This window comes from Eulemur rufifrons, chromosome 2 (assembly GCF_041146395.1).
Source record: "Eulemur rufifrons isolate Redbay chromosome 2, OSU_ERuf_1, whole genome shotgun sequence".
In the NCBI taxonomy this organism is placed as follows: Eukaryota; Metazoa; Chordata; class Mammalia; order Primates; family Lemuridae; genus Eulemur; species Eulemur rufifrons.
In genome coordinates, this window is record NC_090984.1 from 121,844,073 (window position 1) to 121,864,436 (window position 20,364).

The window sequence follows — 20,364 nt, forward strand, 5'->3', positions numbered from 1 at the left end:
ACCAACTGCAGGGTTTTGCTTCAAGAGGCCCCAGGCTTAAAACTAGCCTGAGTTAAATATAACTCACATGGCAGTCAATGTGTTAAACTCCCTCTGCCTCAACTTTCTCCTCTGTAAAATGAAGGAATAAATATGGTTCCTTGTAATGGCTTATCTAGTGTTTTTTAGAATGAAGAGTAGTGGAAATAGGGAGGCATTTAAAGTTTTAAATTGTTGTTTTTTCTGTGTTTTCTTGTTGCTGAGAGTGATCGAATTTGATAACGCTGCTTGAATCAAATGAATCTACATTCTATCTTTATCTTACTCTCATACTCTAGCTTTGCTCTGATGTCAAAGCTGTGTGCTAAACAGGTATATGTAGCTTTGGGTAGTGACATTAATTGTAGGGGTTTGGTTTGGTCTTTGGTCTTGCTTTTGAACACTGGTAGAAAGGTAATTCGAGGTAAGAGTTGAACAGGCCAGTTTTCACTTCTGGAAGATCATATGTTATTGCTCTTGGTGAAACAGACAATTTGATCAAGAAGCAGAAAATTTCAGTTAGCACTGAAAATTTTGGAGTGCCTATTTTCTGCTTTAGGTATCAAAGGTAGTAGAAGACTACTACTGTCTTTGGCCTTTGGGCACTTCCACTCTAGCTTAGGAGGCAAGGCCAACAAAAACTCAAAATGGAGAGTTTTAGAGTCTGTCAGTCTTATCAGGAAATAACGTAGGAGTTCAAAAAAAACGGTAGGAATCTGCACCTGGAGTGATAGAGTCAACAAACCCTTACAGAATTTCGGGGTGGGGTGGGGGGTGGGGGCTGATTGATAGCAAAGCAGGGAAACTTAATGAATACCTCCTGTCAGGCACTTGCGGATTAACCTGTGAGGAAAAACTGGCTGGTTGGAATACAGAGGGCATATGCAAAAGAGAAATAGAAGGTAAGATCAGATTTGTGAAAATAGGACCAGATAGCCTAGAACCCAAAGAAAGCCAAACTGGAGTAATTTATAGCACAGTTGAAGGGCTTGCGCCAGGGGTGAAAGTATCTCGGCTATATTTTCTGTACCAGTTTATCCTTTCCAGCATCACTACTAGAATAGAGAACAGAATTGTCAAAAACAACTAAGAACTACTAAAGTCATTTAGTTTTGAGATAGTAAGAACTAAGTTGATGGCAGTGGGACAAAGAAAACTTACTCACTTGATCAATAGGGTTTGATGTCTGCGATATAGGAGATTAATTGTATAGGGTCAATGCGGCTTTTTTTTTCCCCAAACTGTTGGATTTAAGATGGTGGTAAGACATACAAGTAGAGATGCCCTACATTCTTTGAACACTTATTGAGGGCCAGCAACATGCAGACTTTGAACAAGGCTCTTGGAATACTTGAAATTAAGACTGACCAACCTGTCTGTCCTTGTGGAGCTTACAGTCTAGTGGGAGAGGCTGATGAAAATCACAGCTATGATTACAAGTTATAGTTAGTGGAAATTGTGTGAGTAAAGGCCATGAGGTTAGGGTGGGTGGCCCATGACACCAGTGAGGGACTTGATAATGACTAGTACAGGTCGGCCAAAGAGTGAGGGGAAACGAGAGGAGGAGGCTGCGGGAAGTAGACAAGAGGTTAAGAGGCAAAGGCTATGAAATCAGATTTGAATCAGCATTGCTGCGTTGGTAATTACCAGGAAATGCATGTGGTGGATAAAAAGCAGAACTCTGACAAGTAGGAGGAGAAGCCAAGAAGCTGAAAATAAGCCACTCAGAGAAGTGGGATAGAATCAGAGAGCTGCAGTGACACTAACAGTGAACTGCTCCCAAGAGGCTAGGGAAGAATGCTAGTATAAATAAAGGTCCATTGGATTTGGCATTGAAGATTTTGGTGACCTTTGAGCAGAAACAGGATTTCAAGAGATTGAGGACAAAGAGTAGGTGGTTAAGAAATTGACGAGGTGGCTATTAATTACCCATTTAAGAACCTGGTAGTGAAAGCAGTTTTTATAATTTTAAAATGTATTTATTCAGCTAAGATAATCTCATGATGTGTTTTAGATGAAAAAAAAGATATTGACCATGAGACAGTGGTCGAAGAACAGATCATTGGAGAGAACTCGCCTCCTGATTATTCAGAGTATATGACAGGAAAGAAACTTCCTCCTGGAGGAATACCTGGCATTGACCTCTCAGATCCCAAACAACTGGCAGAATTTGCTAGGTAAGTTATAAGAACTTTTCCTTTCTTTTAATTATAGAAAGTGCTTGAATCTTGCCAGCTGTGCTGTTTTGTGCCTAAGTCACAATAGTGGTTTGTATTCTTTCTCTAGAGAAACTTGTGAAAACAAAAGCAGTCAGTTTTATTTTTAGTAGTAACTATGCTATTAATGTTAGTGGTAGCATTTTAGATCATTATAGACAATAAGATGAGGCAAATAGTCTTTAATTCCATAATTGGCATTGCTTATGAGTAAATAAAATTTCACATAATTTGTTTTGAAATGGATATCCTTACACTACCTCATGGCCTCTTTGTGTACATTTTAAACTTGGATGTGTGGTACTAAACTAAGCTGTAGGAGACCTGGGTCTGTACTAGATTTGCCCAGCTGACCCCTGGAAAGGATTTCATCGGTTCATATTTTGGTATGTCATCAGCTCAGCCTCTAGCATTTTGTTAAATTAATCTGGCATTATAAGAAAAGGGCAGGTATTTATGGCTGGGACCCCTGTGCCTGTCCAAGGTGAGCAGTCAAGAAGACCAGAACCCACTGGATGTTTGTTTGTTTTGCAATGAAATGAACTAATAAACTCTGGAACAAAAGACCTAATGCCTTTCCATTCCTGGGATTGAATGGAACCTAGACTGGCCCAGGAAATTTAGGCAAGGGCAGGAACAGGAAGAAAGAAATATTTGTGATCTTGCACATTCTAAGAACAGAGTAGGACACCATTTTTCTTTCTCTTGAGAGGTTGCTGGTGGAGGGAAAGAGCTGGAATCCCTGGCATTTCTTTCCTCCCTGCCAGGCCCCTCTTGGCCCTCCTGAAAACAAGGTGGGCAACCGCTGCCACCGGGAGCCTGTTTCCCCACTTGTGCAGTGGGCATAAGAATCCCACTGTGATTTGATGAAGAGGGTTCTTATCCTTCTCTCCTTCTCTCCTTCTCTCCAGTGAAACTACAGCTTTAGAGACTATATGCATTGATTTATTTCTAATTCATAGGGGCTTAACAAAGTTAAGCCTCTGTCCTCTTCTTGATGACATATTCCACCTTTTATTGCCATTCACATTTCAGATACAATTATGTGAATCAAATATTAACTGCCCTTCTTCCCCAGAAAAATACAAATAAAAATTGAATCTGTAGGGTACATAGTCAGCAGTGAGGTGTTAGGGTTTTTGAACAGATTGAGCCAAGTACTGTGCCAGTGTTCAATGCTGTCATACATTCTTAAAACCAGCCAGCTATTCCTTATCTACTCAGGATTTGGAGATGGAACAAAGGAATCAAGGAAAGCTTTATGGAGGGGTGGCATTTAAGTTGGGCCTGAAGAACATAGAGTTTTGATAGGTAGGGATGGAGGGGTTTCCTGGGAATTAGGGTGTTTGCAGGGAAATGATTAGGTAATTTGGAACCAGATCATTAAGGTCCATGAATCCTGGGACCAACCCATGTGGACTTTTTAGTATGCAGTGGGCAGCTGCTAAAGGTTTTTGAGCAGTAGAGAAGGGGGCTTTAATTTGAGAGAATTACTTTGCAGCTGTCTCTCTCTCCAGGGTGGATTGGTGCAGGTACAACCAGGAAGTGGGAGAGGTCAGTTGAACAAGAACTAATGAAAGCCTGAGCTGGAATTGTGGTAGTCAGTTAGTAAAAGAATAAATGTGATAGAAATTGCAGGAGACAATGGAAAAGATTTAGAAATGGATTGACTACGTCTGGAGGGGTGTCGGGGGACAAAAAAGGAAGAATCAAAACTGACAAAAGCTTCACTCCTTAGGTGACAGGGAAAATTGGGAGAAAGCTCTGGTTTAGGGTTCAGAGCAGGCAGTGTTTGGTTAGAGATGCTAATAAATCGTCCATGTTGGACTTGAGGTGTTTTTAGAAAGTAAGTTAGGGCTAGAGTCATCTGATAAGGAAGGAGTGGCTAAAGGCATGAAAATGTTAAGTAATCTCTTTGAGGGGAGAGATTTTGGAAGGAAAAGACCCCAGCATAAAATCTTGGGGAAACCCTTGTATTTGTAGGGTGAGAGGAACCAGTGACAGAGTAGAGGCATCATTGAGACAAGTAGGAGGAGACTTAGGGAAGTACAGCATCACAGCAGCTGGTGAAGAAGTTTCCAGAAGGTACAGGAGAGGGAGGAATAAAATCTCTTTAGATTATATATTGTGAATATATATATTATTATATATGTGGAGGGGCAGAGAAAGGACTAGAGCAAAGTTTGTGGGGTTTTTTTTGTTTTTTTTTTGAGACAGAGTCTCACTCTGTTGCCCGGGCTAGAGTGAGTGCCGTGGCGTCAGTCTAGCTCACAGCAACCTCAAACTCCTGGGCTTAAGCGATCCTCCTGCCTCAGCCTCCCGAGTGGCTGGGACTACAGACATGTGCCACCGTGCCCGGCTAATTTTTTTTCTATATATATTTTAGTTGTCCATATAATTTCTTTCTATTTTTAGTAGAGACGGGGTCTCACTCTTGCTCAGGCTGGTCTCGAACTCCTGACCTCGAGCGATCCACCCGCCTCGGCCTCCCAGAGTGCTAGGATTACAGGCGTGAGCCACCGCGCCCGGCCTAGAGCAAAGTTTGGAAGAGAAAGGGAAACTCGGGGTAGTGAGCAGTAGAATTAGGTGTTAGTGACCCTTGGCATTGTTCACACTCCCTGGAGAATTGGAGCAGCTGATACGAGAGCTTGTCCCCAATCCTCTGAACAGAAAATCCAGGAGCACATGTCAGAACCTGAAAGCTTCCAGTGAGACAGACCAACTATGAAAGAGTGATAGACCTGAATGAGAATTTTCTTCAACAGCAACAGGTAATTAGGAGACAATAAAACATTGAGAGGAAAAGTTGTTGTAAACATAGAATTCTTTTTTTTTTTTTTTTTTTGAGACAGAGTCTCACTCTGTTGCCTGGACTAGAGTGCTGTGGCATCAGCCTAGCTCAGAGCAACCTCAAACTCCTGGGCTTAAGCGATCCTCCTGCCTCAGCCTCCCGAGTAGCTGGGACTACAGGCATGCGCCACCATGCCCAGCTAATTTTTCTATATATATTTTTAGCTGTCCATGTAATTTCTTTCTATTTTTAGTAGAGACGGGGTCTTGCTCTTGCTCAGGCTGGAACATAGAATTCTTGATCCAGCAAAACTGTCAGTCAAATACAAGGGCACGAAAATGACAATTTTAGAGACCTATGGATTCATTTTATGTTGCACCCTTTCTGAGAGGTTGATTGAGGGTATACTACAGCAAAATGAAGATGGACATCAGAAGGAAGACTTCTGGTAAAAAACAACCAAGAGGACAGCTGTGCAGCAGGCTGGAAAACACATTCAATTTAGAATAGTAAGTCAGCCAGCTGTAAGAATTTCTTCAAGAACAGTCAGTGTCATTCAGTAGTGGATAGAATGAGTAAGAAATGTGGTAGTGTGGAAAATGGTCTTCTGAAAAAGAAAAGGTAATCAGGAACTTTCCTGAAAAGGGTTGAGGGGCTAGGACTAAGAAAGCCATGGCCTAAAAATTGGGCATAATTTTGACAATACTGAGAAGAGGACTCACATGACCTGAATTTAGGAAGATTCTCTCCTTGGGACTTGGCAGCTACTGTTTTGGATTTGTAGAACAAGAAGTGTAATCCTAGCACACTGTTTAACCCTACAGTAAGCAGTATTTATTTACTCACAATATGAATATAAATGGTGTTTATTTTCTTTTATAATCAGCCTGTTAAGGGTTTATGTATGGAGTAGAATGAAATCTTGCTCTCTTGACAATGTGTAAAAAGTAAAGATACAGAGTTTGGGCCCTCTGAGGTGGATTAAGGGTTGGGCTCATTCTCATCCTCATTCTACGTAGTATCTCTTGAAGATCCTGTTAATCTAAACAAATCTCTTTAATTGGAGGTGGTGGTAGCAAGAAATATTTGATCTAGGTTGCCCTGTTTTGTTAGGTCTTCACATTTTGAGAATGTGTGACAGTTGAATAGGATTTTCTGGAGGCCTCAGAATTGGTTACTGGGACTCTGAAGACTGAAGATGAAGAGGCACCAAGAGTTTCAAACTGTTGGGGACCAGACCACATCTTCTTCACTGATTTAAGGTCCACAAAACTTGCTCTGATGGCTTCTATTCCTCATCCCCTGCATCCCTGACTCCCAGAGTGGCATTGGAGGCCCTGAGCTGTGGGCTTAGGGAATAGAGTGTTAGCTATTTTTCCCTCTTCTCCATGTACTGGAGTGATGGCGTGCTGAACTGGACTTGAAACTGACCAAAGAATATTTTAGGCTCCTGCCACATTCAGCCTAGACTGCTTAGTAAATCAGTTACAGGTACATTGTGGACAAAGTATAAGAAGTAATGACTTTCATTTGAAAGTCATGCCATTGGGGAGGTGGCACTATGGGTTACTTTGTTTTTTCCAGATAAGTCTGTTCGGTAAATACTTCAAAAAGTGGTCAGCGAGTGGGACTTGAGAAGTTCTATTTCCCAGTTAAATTGACACCCTTTGTGCCTATTTCATTAACTAAAGTTAGACCTTTGAAAAACCTTTGGTCTAGAAAGATTAAAATAAATAGTGGTTGGGCCCGTCCCAAATTAGTTTTGTTGTTGTTGTCAACTATCCACCCTGAATCTTTCACAGGATTAGAGATGAAAATACCTTAAAACTCTTCAGTATCATCCCATGAATGTATGCTGTCTATTTAAGAGATAGTTGATTAAACAAACTTAGTTTCATTTGGCTAAGGCAACATCTTTGCATAAAGAAGAGAGGTGAATCATGCTTGCAAATGGTAGCTGTATTGCATAGGAACTTCTGCTCTACCGGCACAGGTCAAAATTGGTGGTTCTGGTCTGGAATTCAACTTAAGCTTATTTTGTAAGGAAGAGGCTTGTTTTCTTTAAAGAATCACCACTCCAAAAATGTTTTATCTGTACTCCTGGGACATTTGGAGGTTTCAGTTAGTTGAAACTTTTGGTTTACACAATGCTCTGCTAAAATTGTGACTGAAAGTTCCTGCAAATTTGGGTTCTGGGCTCTAATCTACACAGTGTTCCTCCCATATATGCCAGAATAAGATATTATAAATCCAGCATAGAGAGCATATTGCTCACCTTTATTTGAATAGAAAACTTCTGTGGTTGGGGACCTGGCTCCTCCTTACACATGTAATACATTGAGGGCTGCTTCTTTACTAGTGCCACTCTCTCCAGTCCCTCAGTCCTTTAGGCAACAGGGTGGTTTGGAGCACCAGAACCATCTGGGGTGTTAAGCGCAACTGGCATGATATTTTTAAAGAATGAACTCAATTTTAGCCCCAGCCTTAACCCTAACACCCTAACCTCTTAAATCCTAATGCTAGCCCTCACCTTCACCCTTACCCTAACTATAAACCTAACCATTAACTCTCACCCTAATAGCCTAACCCTATTCCTACACCAAGCCCTAAAAAAACACTCTTTTTTAGTGAGGCCCATTTAACAGGTAGCCAGTGGTAATGATAGCTGTCATTTCCCAAGTGCTTTGAATCCTTGCAGCTCTAAAGTAAGTAGCATACCTTTTTACAGAGTAAGAAACCAAGGCTGAGAAGTTAAGTAGTTTGCTCAAGGTCATGCAGCTAGTAGAAGTCAGCTCCAAGTCATACATCCCATACTGTCTTGTTCATAATGTCTATGCTGTTGTCATCATTGTCTCTGGGTTCAAAAAGAGCTTTGTAAAGTATCACAGTGAATGGGAAATTCAAATCTTAGTTACCCCTGAATAGTTTGGGAGGGTTGAGAAGATACTCATAGTAGCGGTGTATGATTTTGGTCTTTACTCACAAAATAAAACGCTTTCAGCCTAAGTGAACTTTTTGAAAAACGACCTTTTCATTGTTTGCATTCAATTAAAATGTAAAATGTACCAATATATATAGCCACATTTGCCACACAGTTGTGAAAGGAGGATGATATTTCTAAAGACTACCACACATTTTGAATATGCCATTTTAAGAAAAAAATACCACTTACAATAACAAAATTAAGAGTTGGATAAATGGTATATGAGACTATTCTCTACTTTTGTGCATATTTGAAATTTTCCGTGATAAATATCTTTTAAAAAATTGAGTTCCTGGGAATAAATCTAAGAAAATGTATGGTGGGGGAAGAATCCTCCTTAATTCAGGTTTATTAAGATATAATTTTACATTCAGTAAAATTCACCTCATTTAGGTATGTACCGTTTTATGAATTTGGACAAACAATCACATAGCCATCTCCACTGTGGAAGCACATAGAATGTTTCAGTGGAATCATCAAAGAATAAAATTTCTTAATCTGAAAGTTTGAAACTTAGTTCTTTTTTTTTTTTTTTTTTTTTTTTTTTGAGACAGAGTCTCACTCTGTTGCCCAGGCTAGAGTGAGTGCCGTGGCGTCAGCCTAGCTCACAGCAACCTCAAACTCCTGGGCTCAAGCGATCCTCCTGTCTCAGCCTCCCGAGTAGCTGGGACTACAGGCATGCACCACCATGCCCGGCTAATTTTTTCTATATATATTTTTAGCTGTCCATATAATTTCTTTCTATTTTTAGTAGAGATGGGGTCTTGCTCTTGCTCAGGCTGGTCTCGAACTCCTGAGCTCAAACGATCCGCCCACCTCGGCCTCCCAGAGTGCTAGGATTACAGGCGTGAGCCACCGCGCCCGGCCGAAACTTAGTTCTTAATGTACATTTTAAAATTAATATTTGAGTGGAATAGAAACCTTTCATATGAATCACTCTTGTTTTTCAAGCTGGTCTAACGACTCCAGGTGGCGCAGTGGCACCAAACTTTTGTCCTACCTGGTTTTGTGAACTTAGACCAAAACTCTAGTCAAGTCCAAAAGAGCTTTAAAAAAAAAGAAGAAGAAAAAGGATTTACTGGTATTTAGGATAACAAAAGCTAATCAGAGCCCTGTTACACAAAAAAGGCACTTAGAAAATATTCACTTAATGTGGTAATAGAGATTGAGTATCCCTTATCTGAAATGCTTGGGACCAGCTGTATTTTGGATTTGGGAATTTTGCATATACATAATGAGATACCATGTTTAGACCTAAGTCTAAACATGAGATTCATAGAATTTTGTGTGTGAAACAAAAGTTTTGACTGTCTTTTGACTGCGACCTGTCACATGAAGTCAGATGTGGAATTTTCCACTTGTGGTGTCATGCCAGTGCTCAAATAGTTTCAGATTTTGGAGCATTTTAGATTTTGCATTTTTGGAGTAGGGATGTTCAATCCGTGATCCATCTATATGAAAGAAAGAACGAGGATTCACAGGGTTAAGGTGAGGGAGGATACCAGACTAAAAAATGTTCTCGTAGAATTTAAAGCAGAAATTGTCAAGTACAGTCTTTTTTTTTTTTTTTTTTTTTTTTTGAGACAGAGTCTCTCTGTTGCCCAGGCTAGAGTGAGTGCCGTGGCGTCAGCCTAGCTCACAGCAACCTCAAACTCCTGAGCTCAAGGGATCCTCTTGTCTCAGCCTCCCGAGTAGCTGGGACTACAGGCATGCGCCACCATGCCCGGCTAATTTTTTCTATATATATTTTTTAGCTGTCCATATAATTTCTTTCTATTTTTAGTAGAGATGGGGTCTCGCTCTTGCTCAGGCTGGTCTCGAACTCCTGAGCTCAAACGATCCGCCCACCTCGGCCTCCCAGAGTGCTAGGATTACAGGCGTGAGCCACCTCGCCCGGCCTCAAGTACAGTCTTGAACAAACTCCATGGAGATGAGTAATAGCTACCAGATACGTTGTTCCTCCTGTACTCTTCCAGGGCATGGAAAGTTTAACCAGGTGATTTCACAAGTTCAGGTTTTATAAAGTAATGTGGATCAGGTAATCCTTTTCCCAGATCACAGTGAAGGAAGACATTGTTGTTTGGTCCTTTGTTAACTTAAAGATGACAGAAATAATCATTTTTTTTTAAGATGTAATCTTTTGTAAATTAGCTCTTACTGTTAATCACGGACTTAGTTGTTTATTAAAAGTAAATATGGAGGGGTATGAGATGGCAAAGCTAGGAACAAAAAGAAAATCTGTTTCAAAGTTATAAATCATCTCTAGTTTTTCTAGGAGCTCTTAATTTCTCACTCCTCTACCACACACAGATCTGTAGGGAGTATTTGGAGAGAAAGTTTTGACAAAAGACCAAAGGTTGGTTCAGAGGAAATAGTAGGTAGGTAAGTTACCAAATTAGCAGGCTCTCTAGGTAGTAATTTCCCATAGGGCTCTCCCAGACTGTGCCCACGTTAGCAGGACTCTTGTTACACATGTGAGCTTCCAAGCCCATGGCCAGAAGTAGTGTCAGAAATCTCTGTCATTTAAAATAAATGCTCATATTTTTGGAGAAACTGTAATCTCCCACCCCACCGCTAAAAGTCAATGCTATAATAAAAATTAAATAATACATAGAGGATGTGGTGTTCCCACCTGTCCACTAGGGGCTCCTTCCCAAAGTAACCAGTGCTAATGGTTTGTTGTGTTTCCTTCAAGATACATTTTATGCTTATGTATATAAATCTTCATTTAAAAGGACTATTCTGTACCCTTCTTTAAAATGATACATATTTTTAAGAGACAAGCTTCTCACTATGTTTCCCAGGCTGTATTGCAGTGGCTGTTCACAAGTGCAGTGATGGCACACAACAGCCTCAAACTCCTGGGTTCAGGCAGTCCCCCTGCTTCAGCTTCTGGGGTAGCTGGGACCACTACAGGCATGTGCCACCATGCCTGGCTAAAATGATATATATTTTTTGTTTGTTTTTTTGAGACAGAGGATTGCTCTGTTGCCTGGGTTTAGAGTGCCGTGGTGTCAGCCTAGCTCACAGCAACCTCAAACTCCTGGGCTCAAGCGATCCTCCTGCCTCAGCCTCCAGAGTAGCTGGGACTACAGGCATGCGCCACCATGCCCGGCTGATTTTTTCTATTTTTATTAGAGACAGGGTCTCGCTCTTGCTCAGGCTGGTCTTGAACTCCTGAGCTCAAATGATCCTCCCCCATCGGCCTCCCAGAGTGCTAGGATTATAGGTGGGAGCCACCACACCTGGCCTAAAAATGATAAATCTTAATGATCATTTGTATCAGTACGAAATGGACCCATATTGGACCCACTTTGTATTTTTTTTAAGTGGGTATGTAGAGATGTGTGTTTTTAAGATACTCCCATGTTCGCTGTTCCTCTTTTAAGGCACCTTTAGCATCACAGCAGCTGCTTTTGGATACCTTGCCCTACCTCCTGCTAGAAGATTTGTCTGTAGTTGTGTAGGCTGTAGATCTTTTGTAGTTTTTAAAGAGTTTAGAGGAAAGAGCAAGTATTTGAATCACACAGATCACAGTGCCATTGCAGGCTGCGCCAGCTTACAGCTGTGAGACTGTAGGCAGCAACTCGCCCTTTCTGAGCTTCATCATCCTTATCTATAAAATGGGAAGGCTACGTCACAGTCCTTGGCACTCAGTGTCAGTTGTCTCATCCTTTCTCCTTATGGAAGGAAGCATATTATGATTTTAATTTTGTTACCTGTAAGGAAAGCATGTTAGGGACTATATGATTTATACCAGTTAAGTCTACCCACTCCTACAAATCTGTCTGTCTCTCTCTTTTTTTCTTTTGATAAGAATGAAGCCAAGAAAAATTAAAGAAGACGATGCTCCAAGAACAATAGCTTGCCCTCATAAAGTAAGTAATGCTAGGGGGAAAGTGTTCATTAAACTGTCAGTGAAGCTTTAGAGAGTTTTATAAGAAGTTTGCACAAGTCAACCTTACGATATTGGGTTGTATCTCACTCTTGGACCTTTATGGAATCATAGGCTTGTTATTGAATTTGGAAATTATTTTGTTTTTTTTTTTTTTTTTTTTTTTTTTTTTTGTTGAGACAGAGTCTCACTTTGTTGCCCAGGCTAGAGTGAGTGCCGTGGCGTCAGCTTAGCTCACAGCAACCTCAAACTCCTGGGCTTAAGCGATCCTACTGCCTCAGCCTCCCGAGTAGCTGGGACTACAGGCATGCGCCACTATGCCCGGCTAATTTTTTCTATATAGATTTTTAGGTGTCCATATAATGTCTTTCTATTTTTAGTAGAGACGGGGTCTCGCTCAGGCTGGTCTCGAACTCCTGACCTTGAGCAATCCACCCGCCTCGGCCTCCCAGAGTGCTAGGATTACAGGCGTGAGCCACCGCGCCCGGCCTGGAAATTATTTTGAATGTTGCTAAAATAAGCTAAATAAAGACTTTATAATTTCCTTCACAATTTTTTTTAAAATAAATTTGACCCTGTTAATTGTGCGTTACTAGAGTGGTACTTAATTGTTTTCAAATATAGCTAGTCTTTAAAATAAAAAGGTAACCTGAAAGGTACTTTAAGGTGTTTGTTGGGGTCTACTTTCAGACTTAACTTGGATGTAAAACTAACAGAATAACAAAAGTATCACATAGGTACAGAGAAACAAAGGGGGAGGAATTATGAATGGAATAAATAATTTTTAAAAATCAGTAATTGGAGAAGGATAAATTTAGCTCATGATACTGCCCCCATGGCGACTATGCATTCACAAGTCTTTGTGTTCTTTTTTAATGCTCTTTATGTGGAGATTTTAAAATGTAATGATTTTCACTGGGGCCAAAGATAAGCACTTGAAAACAGTTAAGCCTTAAGTGCCTGTCATCTCTCTAGCTTCTTTGTATACTTCTTTCCGAATTAAATTTTTAAAAGTTTTCTGTTACTTAACAATTGACACATAATAACTATACATATTTATGGGGTACAGTGTGATGTTTCGATGCATGTATATATCGTATACCAATTAAATATTTTAAAATTCCATTTTCTAAATGGAAACTCAGCCTAGAGGTCAAGGTGAAAAAACTGTGGCTCCCCCTCCTGCCTGTGAAGCTGTCCAGTGGTGACTTGTGCTGTCCTTCTGTCATGCTGTCTTATCATTTCCCCCATTCACCCCATTATTGGGCAACAACTGCAGAAGAAATTGTTAAGGATATGCTTCTCTCGAGCACCACACCTCCATCTGCCTCCCCCCCTTGCACTGGTATCAGTTTGCCTGCTTCTTCCTTTTCTAGTGTCTCACAAAATAAATTTCTTCTGTAGTTGCCATTCCTTGGAGACCCTCTTGCTTCTTTCTCTGTCAAGAAGGGGAAAGAGGCAAAGAGAGAAGAGGGAACAGTAGGCGATGGAGAATGACAGCCCATTGTTGCAGCACAGAATATGGGGCCCACCAAAGGTAGTGGTGGACTACCGTCATTTTAACTCCATTTATTTATCAGTGCTTCTGTTACTTCATTTCGGGGGACATAGTTGGGTGAGGCGGCTGTGGTAGCTGGAAGCCAGGGTGTTGGGTTCTACTCCCAGTTGGGCTACTACTAGTAGTGTGACCTTGGGCAAGTCTACTTAAAGACATCTCTAAGCCTCAGTTTCCTCATCTGTGAAACAAGGGTTTGCATTAAATGATAAGTACTTTTCCGCTGTCTGTTTTTGTCTTAGATTATTTAATGTTCTATTGTAATACGAAGTAAAATTAAAATGGGGGGTGGGGAGGTTGTTTTGTTTAAATATGTCAGTAAAGGCTGTTAAGTGGTTGAATCCTTTCTAACAATTTGCAATGTGAAACACTAAGTTTCTTTCTCTGTTTAAGGGCTGCACAAAGATGTTCAGGGATAACTCTGCCATGAGAAAACATCTGCACACCCACGGTCCCAGAGTCCACGTCTGTGCAGAATGTGGCAAAGCTTTTGTTGAGAGCTCAAAACTAAAACGACACCAACTGGTTCATACTGGAGAGAAGCCCTTTCAGGTAGAGCCAGCTCCTCCTCCCCTCCGTACTGCCTTGCCCTTCTGAACACGGCGGGCACAGGCAGTGTGGTGACGGCACAGGAGGTGCCAGCCCAGAGTCAGGGTCTTATTATTGCTCCTTAATGAGAAACAGAAGTGGTCTCCTGCTGAGCCACAAGGAACACTGCCCGGCCTCTTGACTTCCCCGGGTATGGTCTGTGGTACTGGGTACAGAATGTGTCAGTGTTTGGGGGCGCACTTATGGCAGGCGAAAAACAGGATTGTTCAGGCATAAACCTAAAACTAAATTTCTAGTGTATTCACTGTAGGATTGAAGTAGTTTATTTTTGGTGGTTAATAGTATAATGAATTACTAATTGACAGGTAATTTCTAAAATTTTATTTTATGAAAGTAAGTATAGATACTTGTTATCTTGTTTTAAGCGTATAATAGTGAACAAACTAGCAGTGCAGCCAGTAAATCTAACATGATTCTTTTTGGATAAGTGGCACCAGGAACCTCCTTAATCATTTGTGTTTTACTGTTGGCAGTATTTACGAAATGTTTACAATAGGGCCTTAACCCGATATTTGGGATAATTCTTACCATTTTGCCAAGGGGTTTCTCTTACATTATGTTTAAACAATTCAGGAGGGCTATCCATGGGTTTTAGGGGTTGTCCAACCTGTAGAGTGAGAGATCCCTAGCCACTAATTCTAGAGTAAATCTAGAAAGTTCACCTGGGGCAGGGAGGAAATGTGTTTGGTAAAATAAATAGGCTGTTCTCTACCGAAGCAGTGAGCTACTGACTCCCCGGTCTGGTCAGAGTTGCTGAGTGGGTTGATCTCTGGTCTTTCCTCGACAGTGCACATTCGAAGGCTGCGGGAAACGCTTTTCACTGGACTTCAATTTGCGCACGCATGTGCGAATCCATACCGGAGACAGGCCCTATGTGTGCCCCTTCGACGGTTGTAATAAGAAGTTTGCCCAGTCAACTAACCTGAAATCTCACATCTTAACACACGCTAAGGCCAAAAACAACCAGTGAAAAGAAGAGAGAGAAGACCCTTCTCGACCCCGGGAAGCATCTTCCAGGAGTGTGATTGGGAATAAATATGCCTCTCCTTTGTATATTATTTCTAGGAAGAATTTTAAAAATGAATCCTACACACCTAAGGGACATGTTTTGATAAAGTAGTAAAAATTAAAAAAAAACTTTAATAAGATGACATTGCTAAGATGCTCTATCTTGCTCTGTAATCTCGTTTCAAAAACACGGTGTTTTTGTAAAGTGTGGTCCCCACAGGAGGACAATTCATGAACTTCACATCAAAAGACAATTCTTTATACAACAGTGCTCAAAATGGGACTTCTTTTCACATTCTTATAAATATGAAGCTCACCTGTTGCTTACAATTTTTTTAATTTTGTATTTTCCAAGTGTGCATATTGTACACTTTTTGGGGATATGCTTAGTAATGCTATGTGTGATTTTTCTGGAGGTTGATAACTTTGCTTGCAGTAGATTTTCTTTAAAAGAATGGGCAGTTACATGCATACTTCAAAAGTATTTTCCTGTAAAAAAAAAAAAGTTATATAGGTTTTGTTTGCTATCTTAATTTTGGTTGTATTCTTTGATGTTAACACATTTTGTATAATTGTATCGTATAGCTGTATTGAATCATGTAGTATCAAATATTAGATGTGATTTAATAGTGTTAATCAATTTAAACCCATTTTAGTCACTTTTTTTTCCAAAAAATACTGCCAGATGCTGATGTTCAGTGTAATTTCTTTGCCTGTTCAGTTACAGAAAGTGGTGCTCAGTTGTAGAATGTGTTGTACCTTTAACACCTGCTGTGTACATCCGTGTAACAGAAAGGGCGACAATAAAGCAGCGATCCTAAAGCAAGGACATGGCAGAGAAAGATCTGTAAGCACAGTCTTATTTTCTTCTGTTGTCCAGAATACTTATAATTCTTGAGCCTCCCAGAAATTGGAAGCTAAATAAAGCAACTCAAGTTTCCTTTATTTTGCACTCAGTTACAGTGATTTGTGGTTAAAGCAATGCATGGATATTTTAATACTTCTTACATGTCCTGAATTCTGAAAGCAAATAAGTAACAGGCATCCCGAGTTAAGGAGCTACCTCAGAGTACCCCAGACCAGGCCGTTGGTGGCAGGATGTGATTTTAACCTGACCCGCCCCCTGCAGGCATGTGAGGGAAGCATCTGTGCCTCTGCCCGAGCACCTTACGCCTCCCAAGGTAAGGCGCTAGCTGGCAGTGGGGCCATCACCCGGGCTGCCTTTAGAGCAGCTCCAGCAGGCTCTCTAACAGGAAGTGCTTACAGTTGGTGGTTACTGGGTTTGAGAGCCTTTGCTCCTCCATCCAGTGGAGTCCTTACTAAGTGCTAGCAAATGTGGCAATTGAGCGCCAGTAGCTTAATTTTATGCTTCTAAATGGATACTGGGTGCAGATCAGCAAGGTGATTAGATTATTTGGAGATTGTGCTCAATGAGTACTTTACCTCTCACATTGTGACCTCTTAAATACACGATTATAATTTTGGACTTTACTTAGGGTCAAATATCAGACTTGGTGAGAATATTTTATAAACTGCCATGATACAGCAAAATTCCATTTATTCAAAATGCAAACATACTGTGTGTCTTCCTATGCTATGTATGCTTAACTCTGCAAGATAAATGACAAACTAGGTAATAACGGATTTATTTACAAAATGGCCAGGACACCATCAGCTCACACATGTAGCCCGATCTCTTACAGCTTCTCCATTGGTCCTGTACAGAAGGAGGGGTGACCCTGTGGCTCTGTGGAATTTTGAAGTGCCTTTTGAATCATGAATGAAAAATATAACTTGAGGCCCTTTTTTTTATTCGTCCAGAATCTGTTATCCTTTGGTAGTTTGATGGAACTGAGTTAATCGGAAGACCCCAGCTGTTCTCTGGATAAGCCAGGCTTTGCTGTATCTGGCAGTCAGGAGAGAGGTAAGCCCCTGGTGAAGGTCCCCTTCACAGCTGAGTGCCCTGATGAGAACGTGGGATTCCACTGATGCCCATACCTGCCCTCCCTGCTGTCAGGTTGAGCAGTCCCGGTGTGGCCGTACTGAAATGCCACTCCAGTTGGTGCCTGTAGCAGGAGTCCAGAGCTGCATCGCCCTCGCCCAGCATTATGCTGCACTGAAGCCTGGCCCTGGCACTGTCCTCAGGACCCTGCCCGAGGGCCCACAGCAGAGCACACCTGTGCTGTGGAGAAGTCCTGCCAGCAGCCCTGGGAGCCATGCCATGACGTGCAGGAGCCAGGCTCCCGGTGCAAGGAGGCCCCTCTTCCTCTGTGCCTTGATCCCTTGGGGGATGCCTTTGGTCATCTCTTCTGTCCCTTTCTGTCTCTGAGTGGAACAGTCATCACTCCCCTTGACTCTTTTCTCTGTTCACATGTTTTCTCTCAGTCTGCAGAGTTAACTTCTGTAAGGAGTTTAATCTGGGATTCAAAGCAAACTTGATGTACCAAGTACCTTGTTGACATAGCACTCTGAATTTCCAACAATAATGTAGGAAACTAATAAATGAGCAGCACTATAAAAAGTAGAGGGAAGTCTCATTGGGTTTAGCATAAACCCATTTTGCTTGTGGTTAGAATTTATAATTTTGCTAAAGATGTAATTTACTAAAATTTGAAATGGTGTTCTAATAGTGAGTCCATTGTCTTGAGGATTAATCTAATTTATAAGTAATACTGATAGACATATTTTCTTACATCTGAGCAGAAATAAATAAATGCATGTTTCTAGCATATGTAATATAAAAACTCCAGAGGATAAGTTTACACTTAACAAGATGTTGTTTTCTATTTTTGAATTTATTATTTTCCTCCTTTTTGGTAGTGGGGTTGAGAAGGGGGAGCATAATATTTATATAAAGAACTGTCACCCCAGGGTGACATTTATTTTCCAAGGTGACCCTGAACTCATGCTGTTGGTTTCATATGGTGTTTGTATGCTTTGCCTAGACTCAAGGCCTGAGGGTTTGGGGAAAATCAAGATTTTTTTTTTCTATTTGGTTTAATGTACAAGTTCTTTTAAATGTCACTTATTTTGCTAAATAGTATGCGCATTGCCTGCCCATGTTTCTAAGCAGAGTTCAAGTTCATTTCTTTACAAATAGGTGAGTCACTTCAGTCAGGAAGAAGCCTACCCAGCAAGTTGTTTGAGAGTTCTTAGGTGGCTTTGCTGCTGCCCCGGTATCCGTTGTTTATACTCTGCCTAGCAAAACTTACCTATTTTAATGTGCCTCGGATCGGTCTCAGACTAGAGTTTATCTGCGGCACAGGGAAACCAGGCCCCCTAAAATAAGTTTTTTGAATTGGAAACCTAATAATTTTATCCACCCCCCATTCCTGCTGTGGCAGAGAGAAGGGATCACTTCTTGTGTCTCAGACTCCTCTGTGATCTGGAATCAGTGTGGCTTAGGAAGTCCTTGTTAATCTTTAATTCCCTAAGTTCCTTCTGTTTTCTTGACATCTGACCACCAGAGTGAGCAAAGATCCCAGAGGTCAAAACAGTAGTAAGAGCTGAAGCTGCTCACAGGTGCGTACCTGATGGCCATGCCGGTGCCATGAGCTTTCCTCCTGGCTGCTCTGCTGGCCTGCTGAAGCCAGCTCCTTGCCTGTCACTGGACTGCCTTGGACCCCGGGCTGTAGGGGACACTTGTGTCCCTTTGTCCCAGCTCCATTGGCATTAGTGTGATTGTAGCGCTTCTTCAGAATTCAGGCCCAGGAGGTCCTGGCAGGTGCGTTCCACCCAAACCCAAGAGGTGGGGGAGGAAGCCGAAAGTCGAAGGTGTACTTCTTGCGGTCTGGTCGTGCACTTCATAGCCCGCTCTTTGACTTTACAGAAGGTACCCCGCGCTTTCAGAATCACCGATCGCTCTTTGTCATTTGACTGGTTGGCTGGCTAGGTATCATTCATCCTAAATTACCGACCTTTGAATTTATCTTGTTACTGCTCAGATTGTGGGCAGATGCCCTGGTTGCCTGAAGATGGTTTAAGTGCAGGCCGTTCAGACAAGCGGCATCAGGCAGGAGAGGGCTGGCCTGTCACCCACAGGAGGGCAGGTACAGGGCTAAGAGGCTTTCTGGCATCTGCCCCAGGCCTGAGTGGTCAGTATGGTGCTGGAGAGGACCTTTGAGCTGGGACTGTTTGGAGACTTGGTGGGCGGGAGAGGTGGCGTGTTGTTGATGCACAGTGCCGGGTCCCCCCTTAGTAAAACCGGAAAGGAATGTTTGTATATTGGCCTTAGGTCAGCAGGCAGATCATACCTCCCACAAACTGGGTGCAGGAAGGCAAGAGCTGCCAAATGGAGGGCTCTGGCCATGCTGGGCATCCAGCCCCCTGGGTCGCAGCTATTCTGGGAGTCTGCAGAGGGTCGGTGTGGGGGGCATCGCATTCATCTGAAGCACAATGATTGATTTTCCACAAAGTGGCAAGTTTGATCAAATTGCTCTTCATCAGACACTCAGCCACTGTAAGAAACAGCGCTGGGGTATGTGGGGAGAGCAGCTTGCTGTGGTCTGTTCTGTTGGCTGCTTTGGGGCTGCGGGATGTCTCATATGTTACGGAGGGGAGGCGGGCATCCGTACCAAACAGGATAACCTTTTCTCTGCAACAGCCATACCTGTTCTGAGGCTCTGTTAACCTACTACAGATGGTGAGAAAAATTCTGTTTTTGTTCACTTTCTGGTAATTTCTGTAGGCCCTGACTCAAGGACTTAGCATTGTGTCTCATGTACATCTTTTTCTTAAGTGTTCTTTGCCATTTCTGGAATTGTCCTTGGTTTTTCCTTAGCTCATAGGTCATAGACGCAGAAATATTATAGTGTTTAAGGCATCCGCATCAAGCATCAGATGGCTTTGCATCCAGAAAAACATTGATAACTCAGTTTGAAGCACCAAGCATGTGTAACATGGCTCTATAAAATACAATAAATGCATAATGTTAAGCTTTTTAATGCCTGTGGTTCTTGTTTGTTCCTCACTCCTCTAAGCCGCTTCTTTTGCCCTTCCTTACACATTACAAAGCCAGTGATAAACTTTGCCTGGTCTAGGGTTGCCAGAACCACCCGGGGCAGATCCCTGTGGCTTTGCTTCGTGCACAGGAATGGAAACCCTCCGGATTCGGTCTCACACCTGCAAGAAATGCTTCCTTAACGTGGCCTTGCAGCTCCAAGTTGGACTGATGAGCCAGAAGGCGTTTTAAGGAGAACCTCACCCACTTTTCAGAAAGTGCGAGCACAGCCCAAATGAAGTTCCTGGGCAGCTGAGCCTGTGATTCTGTGTCAGCCCTGGAAGCTGCGG

At 41.9% G+C, this 20,364-nt stretch overlaps 1 protein-coding gene across 2 annotated transcripts in view; it reads left to right on the forward strand.

The window, feature by feature from the left end:
• The window catches only part of YY1 (YY1 transcription factor), a 35,945-nt gene extending 15,931 nt beyond the window's left edge, over positions 1–20,014 (forward strand). Inside the window, exons 2-6 of one of the 2 annotated variants that reach the window (XR_011235704.1) lie at positions 2,033–2,195; positions 11,826–11,886; positions 13,852–14,010; positions 14,855–15,922; positions 16,897–20,014. Coding sequence is in view for 1 of the 2 variants with exons in the window: in XM_069489715.1 (XP_069345816.1) it covers positions 2,033–2,195; positions 11,826–11,886; positions 13,852–14,010; positions 14,855–15,037 (566 nt within the window). In the remaining variant the exon portion in view is untranslated. Of the gene's footprint in view, positions 1–2,032; positions 2,196–11,825; positions 11,887–13,851; positions 14,011–14,854 lie in introns of both variants that reach the window. The other variant, XM_069489715.1, reaches the window with a different exon arrangement.
• Positions 20,015–20,364: the final 350 nt, after the last annotated feature.